The sequence below is a fragment of the Sesamum indicum genome, linkage group LG12 (genome assembly GCF_026168435.1).
Source record: "Sesamum indicum cultivar Baizhima isolate 11 linkage group LG12, ASM2616843v1, whole genome shotgun sequence".
Lineage (NCBI taxonomy): Eukaryota > Viridiplantae > Streptophyta > Magnoliopsida > Lamiales > Pedaliaceae > Sesamum > Sesamum indicum.
Window position 1 is genome coordinate 8,793,726 of NC_142668.1, and position 11,350 is coordinate 8,805,075.

At 34.8% G+C, this 11,350-nt stretch overlaps 1 protein-coding gene across 1 annotated transcript; it reads left to right on the forward strand.

Moving 5' to 3' along the window:
- Nucleotides 1-1,405: 1,405 nt before the first annotated feature.
- Nucleotides 1,406-4,593, forward strand: LOC105178512 (uncharacterized). The gene is made up of 2 exons (XM_011101999.3): nt 1,406-1,889; nt 4,237-4,593. Exons 1-2 carry the CDS (start codon nt 1,566-1,568, stop codon nt 4,411-4,413), a joined length of 501 nt encoding a protein of 166 aa, XP_011100301.1. The 5' UTR covers nt 1,406-1,565; the 3' UTR covers nt 4,414-4,593.
- Nucleotides 4,594-11,350: the final 6,757 nt, after the last annotated feature.

Genomic DNA, 11,350 nt, shown 5'->3' on the forward strand with positions numbered 1-11,350 from the left:
CTGGTGTAGAAAAAGGGAGTTAAGTTCTACAAAAGATCTAATTGATACAGCTAGAAGCTGACCGAACCATTCATGGGCAGAGTTTGTTAATGTAGTAAGAAAAATATGACATTTAACGAACAGTATACCTGTGCAGTAGGGCTGCATTTTCAAACTTACGAATATGTTTAGCTGGATTAGTGGTACCGTTGTAAGCAGGTAAATGCAAAAGTGCTTAGAAATGAGCAGGAAGTTCCTCCGCCATGATGTCCTAGCTGAAGGGAATGCCACGCTCAATGCGCATGGTCTCTTCCGTCACTTGCTAGTGAAGCTCCACCATCTCTTTCCTAAGTGATTGCTAGATTCCAAGGGCTTGAAGGGTGGCTTCTTACTTGCCCACAAAGTCAGAAGGTGTGGATTGATCCTGCTGGAACCTAACAAGAATCTATTTGTTGATGTCTTGCCTTCCTGGTGTTCTGCATTTTTCCAACTGGGAAGAGGGTCCTGCTCCGCTAGCTTGAGAACCATGGAGGTCAAGTTGATGATCTTCATTATGAACTGACCAACTGGCCCATAAGACCCACAGGCTTACCTCCTACTTTACTAAACTAGCAAACTCAAGAAATAAGCACATTCCAATCGAACACGTTATCATATAGCTGGACAAACACATCATATAGCTTGTCAACACATCAAGACATGTCATACTAAAAGATCTCATTTAGATTCACACAGATTGGATGGAAATTCAACTTATAAGCCATCAATAACAGTTTTTTAGAAATTTCTATAAACCTGGCGTGACTTGGTAAAATAGTCATATCTCTTTCAATATTTATCCGACTCACAAATGCTTTTTTAATGATAGTCAACTCAAAGGACTTTTGACATACGATAATCTGCAATCACCTTCAGAACCTACTTTCTACACGCCATAAATAGAGACATTGTGCAATCATTTAATAACATTAACTCTCACATTCGAACTCTTACTTGTTCTTCCATTTCTCTCTCGATTTTTAGACTGTTTTGAGCCTATATTTTGCACTCCACATGAATATATACACTTTATTATTATTCTACACTATTATTCTCATTTTAATTCAATTTTTTTTTATTCTTTTTCAATAAATCGTTACTGACTCAAGAATCAGATTGTTAATCTTTGTTTTGTAAGGTCAGTCTCCGTTGATTTTAGAATTTTTTTTTAAAATTCTTCTACTTTGTGGTGTGATAAAAAAATTGATATGTATATATGTTACATGTGATTTGAAATTATAAAATATAAATTTATTAATTCAAATGTAGCCTATGAATATAAATAAGCCATCATTAATTCGCGGCGTGAATTTTATGGATTAGTGTGATTTTAAAGAATTCGAGCATCCACAAAAGCTCATAGTGTTATATGGAGCGGAAATAGCAGGAAACAGAAGGGCCATTATGCAAATATGCAAATTCCGAAACACCCGTTGGAACGTTCAACGTTGTGAGATCCCCTTTTCACTGTCCTAGAATAAACAAAACCTTCATTTCAGGCACCTCTGCAAAGTTTACACCCAAGAATCACTCATCCCATGTGAAAAATGGGCGCCCTTTGCAAGCTGGTTGATGCCGCACTCTTCATCTTCTTCCTCTTTATCGCCATTGTAGCGCCGCTCATCGACGGCCAGACGTGCCTTCCCCAGCACCTCTTTCCTCCCTTTTTGAAGGAGCTCAAGAGCTGGTACGCGCAAGAGTATGGCGACTACTTGATCTCTGAAAAGCCACATTTCTTTGTGGGGATTGTTTGGTTGGAGCTTATCTTCCAGTGGCCTCTCGCTGTTGCCTCTGTGTATGGCATTGCTGCTGCCAAGACTTGGTCCAGCACCACCTGTTTGATGTATGGGGTCTCCACTTTGACTTCCATGGTAATGTTTTCTTTTTCTAGTCGGTTTATTCGGTTATACGCATTGTTTATCTGATGTCGCTGGTCTCGCTAGGAGGACGAACAAGAGAAACTGCGTTGTTTTTGGTGTTTTCCTTCGAAGTGTTTGATGGGGGGCGTGAAAGATTTATTGAAATCATGATACTTTTTCCAAAAACTTTTGTTGATCCCATTTATCGTATATTAGCAAGAAATTAAAGTTTGTTGGCGCTTCATGTAGCTAAGAGGGAAAAGTGTTCTGTTTGATGTTTTTACTTGGACTGTGTGGTGGGCGTGGGAGAGTTGATGATATTATGATCTCTTATAGTTCAGTGTTGTAGATCAAGATAACTTGGTTATGCTTGTAGTATTGAAGAACATACGTGGTTGCGGTGTCTTCGGCTGTGAGAATTGTATAAGTTGCAATGATCAGAACTGTATTGCTTGCATCAGGTTGTTTGGCTTGATTGTGTCTTTAATGACTCATAATTTGAAAAAAGCATCTCTTTGATCTGCATAATGCTCAAATATTTATGAAACTTGTTTGTTGATTATACAGTCTGTGTCAAATAAGTAAGCCACTTGGTTGTTTCATTCAATATCAATAATTGGCTCGACATAAGCTCTCAAAATACCTTTTTCCACTCTCAACTGGGATTCTTGCAATTATGTTAATCAGTCATGGAATGTGGGTAAGCTATGTTATATTTGTTGTTTCTTAATGGGGTGTGAGAGATTTGCTGAAGCTGTGTTATTTTTTGTTCTCATGATTTTGGTTTGACTAGATCCTTTGCAATTTGATCGCTTTTTTCCAGTCACCGTTCATAGGGTAAGATGATAAAATGTCTCTTTGTAATTTCTCATGGAATTGTTTGATTGGGCAAGGCACATTTGCTGAAGTTATGATGTTTGGCTTTCTTGATCACGTTTTTGACTTGGAATCCATTGAGTTACTGTTCTTTTCTTGTTTTCTCTCATGCGTGGCTTTGAAGAGTTCTGTTGTATGATTACTCTTCAACAGCTAGACAATGGACATCAAATATGTAACTTTTTTGGGGCTGTATCAGATAGTAGAATAATTCACTTTATACTACTTTAGTTAAAAAAACATTTGTATTTGAAAATAATTAATTACATATGCCATCTATATTTTATTTTCTGAACCTCGTAGAAATTAGTTGCAGGAGGTTGCCACCAGCACATGAAATAACCAATGTTGTTTATGTCGAAGAACCGTACATTTAGAGGTCAACTTGAAAATTCAGCTTGCGAATTAGCATGATGTTGAAGAGTAAGAAGGATAATAGATAATGGTCCAAATCTATATATAGATCCAATTATTGAAATTGAATAAGGATGCCTAGCTTGGACATGGACTAATCTCCTTAAACATGTAGGATAATGTATGATTTTATTAGGATGTGCCGCAAGCGTCGAACTGTCGATGGTAAACTCTCGAGGAACTTATTAACACGGCTTCAGCTCTCAAGGGTTGTTTTGTGTGATTTATAATAAAGAAAAAATGAGTCATTGTGGGTGTAATTTCAGACACTGGAGGGTGAACACCCCTTCCCAAAAGAAAAATAAATGAAATCAATCAAGTTTCCGGTAGTGAAAAGAGAGGAACAGTATGAACTCGGATCTTTTCCTTCTCATCCTCAATGTTTACTGTTTAATTTGCATACCGAGCGTATTACCTGTTACTTTACATGTATATACTATATAGACTTAAATTGTAAGGTTTCAGTATGCATCTTCGAGTAGTCTCTGTGTCATTTTACTCTTGGCTTTCTACACCAATTTGGGAAATGTGGGACTAATCAATTTGTGTACGTCTCTTGGTCATTTTGTTTTCCGCACCAGCATTTGTTGTTGCCATGGGTCCTTCGTTACTTGACAAGAACAGGGTTCATCATCTTGAAATTCATTGCAACTTGGCGCACTACTCATTACAATGCTGATGCTCATTGATCACAAGGAAAATAGTTTGCTGGTTTCTTTTGCTTCTAGCCACATAAAACTGTTTGAAAATTCATTACAGCTCAAAAAGAAAACTGCTTCATCTTAATGATTTAGACAGATAGGTTCGTATGCTGTAAATCTCGCTTCTAGGATTATCGTAATTAACAGCTTCACTTCAGACTCAGTTTACAACCCAACTGAAACTTTTGCCGTACATTTGGATGAATACATTTGTTTCCAGTTCAATCTACAAAATGTCTAATTGAAATTTTCCCTATATTGACTGAAACGATAGTACTCCTGTGATCCCCATGCAGATGATATATCCATGCAGCAGTATGCTGGAATCTGTTTCTGTTTTCTAATATAAAACTCGTCTGATATTTCAGGTTGCCATACTAACCGAGCTGACATTGTCCAACCGAGCATCTGATCAGCTGTTAATGATGTACTTCCCGTTTTTGGGCTTCGCGGTTCTTGCTTTGTTACGTGGTCTGCTCACTTGTTCAGGCAAGAGCATGACAATCGGAAAGAGACCTGTACTAAATAGAAAGAAGAGGGCTTGAAATCAAGTTTGTGCTCTTCCTTGAGTGGCTGAGAATTTGTTTCTGCTTCACTAATTTCTGAGAGCCTGAAATGCTTCTCGATTTTGCAGTTGGTTTATATATGGACATGAAATCAAGTTGTAAGCACTCCTTCGTACTGCGTTTTTTTTATACCTGCAATAAAATCACTTATTCCACAAATTGCTGGGATTCTGAATAACTTTCTTTTATTTGATATGTTACTTCAAGAAGGGTTTTTTAGGGTGAGTTTATTAGCTTTTCAGAACATTTTATAGAGGCTGTTTGCAACAACTTAAAAGCAAGTGCTTTTAGATTATAGCTTAGGTTAAGTTTAAAAAAGAAAAAGGAAGTTTAGAGATACACTTATGCTTCTCTTAAGTTAAGTCGAAATAAGCTAAAAGTTGCTTGGTGCAAAGGTGCTTATTGCAGCTTAAAATAATTTTGCAAATAGATCCAACTTTTTGATGAATTTGTTCCCCTTTTTTCATTAGGGAAAATAGTATAAACAATTAATCCCTTAAGTTTGGATTTACAATCGCTTTAATCCCTCAAAGTTTTTGCTTGGCTTTAGCATCTTTAAATTTTAATTTTTGACTTTGTTTGGTTCCTTTGACAATTTTCTGGCCGCAATGTGGCCATATTTGACTTTTTAGAGGGTAAATTGTCAATTTAGTTTGATTTTTTTCAATTTAGTCCGGCCATTAAATTTATAAAATTATTAAATTAGTCCTTTTTTTAGGGAAAAAAAATCTTTGTATTTTTATGTGCTGAGTATAATATAATTACCTTATGTAAATAATGAAAATTTTGAACTCCTATAAATATAATAATAAATAATCACCATCGCAAATTCATGCCCGGTTGGATGCTTGGGTATGTAGATTTTGTCAATTCGTATACGTAAGGGGTAAACATATTAGCAATTTTGTCCTGAAATACCTCTTTTTATCACTAGAAAAAAAATAATTTTTCGTTACCGTTAATTACTATAGTAAAAAAATTGATAAATATAAATTAATCACGACTTCGCAACGTCCATTATAACCTTATAGAAAAATTAGACCGTTAGATTTGATTAAATCTAAAATTTAAATTCAACTAACAAAATTAACGGCCTAGATTTTTTTTCAATTCAAATGAAGGACTAGATTTGAAGTTGTATTTTTATGATAAATTTTAATTAAAAATATATGTATAATATATTTATACATATATATAGAATAAGAATGATATATATAGATATATATTTAGAGTGAGAGTGGTTCGAGGGTGAGAAGGCCGACGACGGTGAAGGGAGCTAGGAGTGGCGATGACATGACGAGGAAGAATGGGGAGGGGCCAACGACATGACGAGGGGCTGGGGGACAGGAAGGGGCGACATTCTGACGTCAATTTTTTATTTTTTCACTTTTAATTTTTGTTTCAAATATTTTCAAGTTTTATTACTGCTTATTGTTTAATTTATAACTTTTCTATAATTTATTCCGATCATAAAAATAGAAGCTATTTAGACACATCCGTAATATTCAATGATGCGACATATTCACTTTCGATCTGACGTCTAGGCCTCGGCCCTCCAGTTTTCTCGTGTGAGTGTAGTATTTCATTAAGGTCTCCTATGCAGAGCCATGACACTGATGCAGAGCTGAGCTTACGAAGCAATCTCCATGTATCTCCCCTAAGTGTAGCTTCTGGATGACCAAAAATTCCAATGAACCTCCATCCAGTTAATCCATTAATACTGGCTATTCCCACATCAATATGGGACTCGGAGAAAGAGTAGAGGACCACATTCATATCCTTACTCTACAGTAGAATTAGGCTCCCGCCCTTCCCCTTCGAATCTACGTTAACTCTAAACATGTTAAATCTCTCCTTAAGGATATCACATTTACGCTTTCGGCACCTGGTCTTAGAGAGAAAGACCAAAGCGGGGTTAGGGAGCCGAATAAGCTCATTAAGTGATCCAACTGTCCAAGGGGACCCCAAGACAGTTCCAAGCTAATATTTTCATGGCAACCGGTAGGGCTGCATTGCAGCCTCTACTGAAACAATATCTGATTCCTCATCCAACAAGTGACAACGCTTTGGCTCACGGACCTCCCCCTCTCCTATTTGAAGGAATTCAAATAATCATCCTCACTTCCGTTCCGCATAACCCCTTCTCCCGGCTCTCCTAGACCCCCTCCTACATCCCCCTATCCCCCTAAGATGAGTGCTCCTCTCTAACTCTTTGTTGGCCTTCTTCTTCAACCATTATACTCTGGTCTCCAAGCTGCATCATACCATCTGATGTGGGTAAAACCCCAATTTATCAGAAAAAGATAATTATGCCCCCGAAAGAGCAAAAATTAACAATTTTACCAGAAGGATCCGTGCATTTTTGACCGACCCGACCCGGCAACTCGAGACACGTGGAAGACGTACAGTGGACCGACCGGACCCCCAGCTTCTTCTATAAATACTCCATAGTCAGTGCATTAATGGTAGGTTGACTTCACCACTTTTTACTTTCTAGTCGCTTTAGCTATCCAGCTCGCTAAGTGATCTACTTTTACGACCTCAGGACCAAGCACGGAGTTAAGCATCGGAGGGTCTTAGTTGGGAGCTACCCCAGTAAGCTTAACGACTTGTTTCTTTTCTCAGGGTCCAATCACTAGCTTGGGAGAGGTAGCGATCTCGAACCACTTGGAGGACCAGCTCGCCCGACCAAGGAGGTCACGTAGACTTCGACCCGGATCACCATCTCTCTCAATTTCAGCCGTCGCCAGAATGTGGGATTCAGAGCTTGCCGTAGGATCTGTTATATGAGGCCGACACTGGAGCCCGTTTGGTCCACTCCTATCTTCCGGTCCCGTGGCCATACTTGCTGTATCGGCACCTGGTTTGGAGAGAACAGCCTCTTCGCGAGCCCCCTGAATACGATCATTATTAGAGCTGCTCTCAGCTCTCCCATCAGCTTTAAATTTCCCAAAGACATCTGCACCCCTTGCCAAACTTTGCCGAACACTCAATGATGGGAGATGAGAGCTTAGATGCCGCGTACCCGGTTAGGACCCCAACTACTCGTACATATTTTATTAACATTTTTCTTTATGTATTGTTGATACTTTTGACAAATTTGGTAGAGTTCTTCATCTTTATTTTCGTAGTAACAATTTTAAATTAAATTTATAATAACTTAGTTTAAATATAATGTGATAGTCCACTAAATAACAAAATACATAAGAAATTTAAGTTAGTTAAACTCGACTAATATATGATCTAAATTTTATTTGAACTTGGACCGTAATAACAAATTATCAAGTGAAAGTTAACGCAAATTCGAAAGGATAAAAAAATTATGCAAAAGTTAAAATAAATTTTTCATGCTTAACTGATTTTTTTATTATTAGTTCTTAAATTTTTATTTCTATCTTGAATCCATCCAAATTTTATAATTAATTAATACCGTCCTAGAACAAAGTCAAAATAATTATTTAAATTTCAGTATGGTCAACTTGCACTAAATGAAAATTTGAACAACTTTTTTTTTTTTTTATAATTTATTGATTGGAAGCTCAAAAAATATTAATTTTTAATAAATTAATTAATTTAGTAACACATCCTTCTCGTAATATCATTACGAAAAACATATCGTCTAACTTAATTTTTTTTTAAAGAATTTTATTGTGTTGACTTTGATGTAGATTTAAAATTCGAAAAATTTTATCTTTTCAACTTTTTATGACAAAAGTAATATAAAAATTAATGAGTTAAACCCAAATAAATTCAACTCAATTATTTTGTGTATAACATAATTAAACTTAATATATATTCCATAGATATGATCCAAATTAAGTATATAAATAATAATTTAAAACAAATTGTACACATTTAATGGACTCAAATTCTTAGTCTCATGTTTATTTATAAGAGTTGAATTTTAACCACAAAATTATTAGGAGGTGGTTGGTGGGAATACTTTGACATGCAAGTAGTGGATGCATGTTCTTTGTCGGGAATGAGGTCAATCCTTTTCCCTAGTCAAGTTTTCGTACAAAAATAAGAAGAAAATATCATGAGATGGTGACAAAAACTCTGATCAAATATTATTGGAGGCAAGTACAATTATTGGAGCCAATAGGTTAAGTTAATATCTTCTGCAAAATTTTGAGCCACAAATATTAAAAACAGTCAGCAGTATCAGACAATTTACTAACAGAAATTAAAGATGTTTTTTTATTGCGTGAAACATGCTGTCTGAACCACATTTTCCTCATTTTCAGTAAGCATCTAATGCACCCTGTTGAATTTTGACAAGATTGAAAGAGGGTTGTGAGTGTTAATTTTGTCGTGTTTGAAAATTAAAATACAAGAACATTATCACAAGTCAAAATATATTTTGAAAGTAAAAGTGGATATAATTTCTATTAATTCTCTAATTGTTCTTTTCAAGAATGTATTTAATAATTTTAAAGGTAAAATCTCCATGTATAATTTAATTTGAAAAGATAAATATATCAAATATTTAAAATGATATGATTGGTCAACTTGATATTATCTTTTTAATATTTTCACTTTTTAAAGAGATAAATACCGCAAAGATTTGTCTTGACTTGATTGGAGCCTACGTGCAGTTGCTCCACGAGGTGTCGTCTGATTGGTTAGAATTTTTGACCACGAAACATGATTTGATTGGCTGAAATACTTCATTTTGACACTTGTCGGCCAATAATTTGATTGGTTGAAATACTCCAAATTGATACTTGTAGGCTAGTGATTTGATGTCAATATATATATGTATATATTAAAATATTAATTAAATTGACTATATACATTTGAAGTTAATTTAGTAAATTCCAAAATATGAATAGAAAGAGAGATATAATTGATAATTAATATATATTATTTATCCTTGTCATCATTAATTGGGTATGAAATTTTACTTGTTTACAAATGTCCACTCGAGACTGTTCACGAATATCTACTGTAACAAACGAAGGAGTGAACATGTCTCGAAATTGATTCTTCTTCAAGACATTTTTTTTTTTTGGACACATGTGACTAAACATGAAAATATGTCTCAAGCTGCCTACGTACCTCGTTGAAGGATCAAGTCACAACGTAGTTCACTTGAATCTTATTGATGGTTTATTCTCATATCAAGGAGTCTTTATGTCAATATTAGATAGTTCACTCGTATCAACGAGATTCAGTTTGAATTTGTAATATTTTTTATTCATATCAATGAGTTCTTCCAGTAAATTTGTAGATAGTTTATACTCATTTCAAGGAGTTCTTGGCTTGAACTTATTTGAATTTGTAGATAGTCTATTCTCATATTAAGGAGTTTTTCAATTTGAATTTATAGATAGTTTATACTCATATCAAACAGTTCTTGAAATTATTTTTGGAGATATTAGATAGTTTATACTCATATCTAGGAATATTGAAAATTACTTTTTTGGAGACATTAGATAGTTTATGCTCATATTCAAGCACGGGCTCATCTTTTTCTCGACGTTGGTTAGCAAGCTCAATCATGCTAACATACGTCGAACACTGTAAAAGCGACTGAAAAACTTGTTTTGTAAATCATCCCAACTATCAATGGAGTTTGCTTCAAGATCAATGTACCAATAAAAAGCAACGTCTCTTAAGGATAAAATAAACTAAGAGAGTTTCAAACGAAGACTCTAATACATGTTTGATTTTAACAAGATTGTAAGAGAAGTCATGAATGAGAAAACTAAAACCGAAGAATGTGTTGACTATTAATCTGCAATGAAGAGGCTTAAACACAATTACAAATCGATGGGTGGGAGATACTGTTGAACCATCTAACTGTGATCTTAACCAGTTTTGTTCCCCCTCCAACCTTAAAATAAACCTTCAAATTTGTTTAGGTGATGTGCAATAAAGGAATACATGATGAAAACATCGAAAATGTCTTGATTATAATCCTCTAATACTTAAATCAATAAAGTAGTAAGAAATATAATACAAGCTTGTAAGAAATAGTGCAACTAGAAAATTAAATTGTATTTAGGGCATGCATGGAGGGTGAATATTAATAAGTATAACCAAATTGTACAATTACACGTGGACCATTAATAGTGCATGATTAATATTATGGTTATCATGAGTTCGTACATAGTTTGAATTTAAAGTGGTTCAAACCAGGATTGATACAACCCGAATAAGAGTGGCGTAGATCCTATGCCATTGTTTTTTTTATATTGACCATCGTCTTAAGGGCATTTATATTATTGTTGGTGCTGCGGGTGGTCCACACATCACACGTGTGATAAGATCAATAATTTATTATGTGTCACAGTATAATTTATGATTATCTTATTGAGATTTCTAATGAGGACTAAAAAGACAAAGAGTAACAAATGCCCATCATAAACATGTAATTCTACATGCGGAACTTTTGTTTTATAAATGGACGGCCATGAGATTAGAGCGAATTACCTCTTATTTGGTCTAACTCTGATACCACGTTTAACAATCACATCATTCTATAAATGTTTACACCCTTTCACTTTTGCATTTTATTATGTTGGTATCATTAATTTTTTTAACACTTTTTTCAAAAGCTAAATGCATTTAGAATTACCAATGAAGTCTTAATAAAAAAGGGTCGTGGGCTCTGAAAAGCTCCCCATCCTGAGTGGTTTAACCAAAAAAAAAAAAAAAAATTACCACTGAAGTATTAGTCTCAACTAATGTGCTTTTACCAACAAGTATAAAGTTATAGGTTTAAGTTTTATCAAATATATGAGTATTTGTCTTATTTGCGTGAGTTTATCGTAATTCATTATTTCATTAATTTCTTATTAATGTAGTGATTGATTTATTATTGAAATTTTGATGAATGGAGTAATTATATATCGTGTCTATATATCTGTACTGTATTATGTGGTCAAGAGGCGTCGAGCAATCTTCTCAG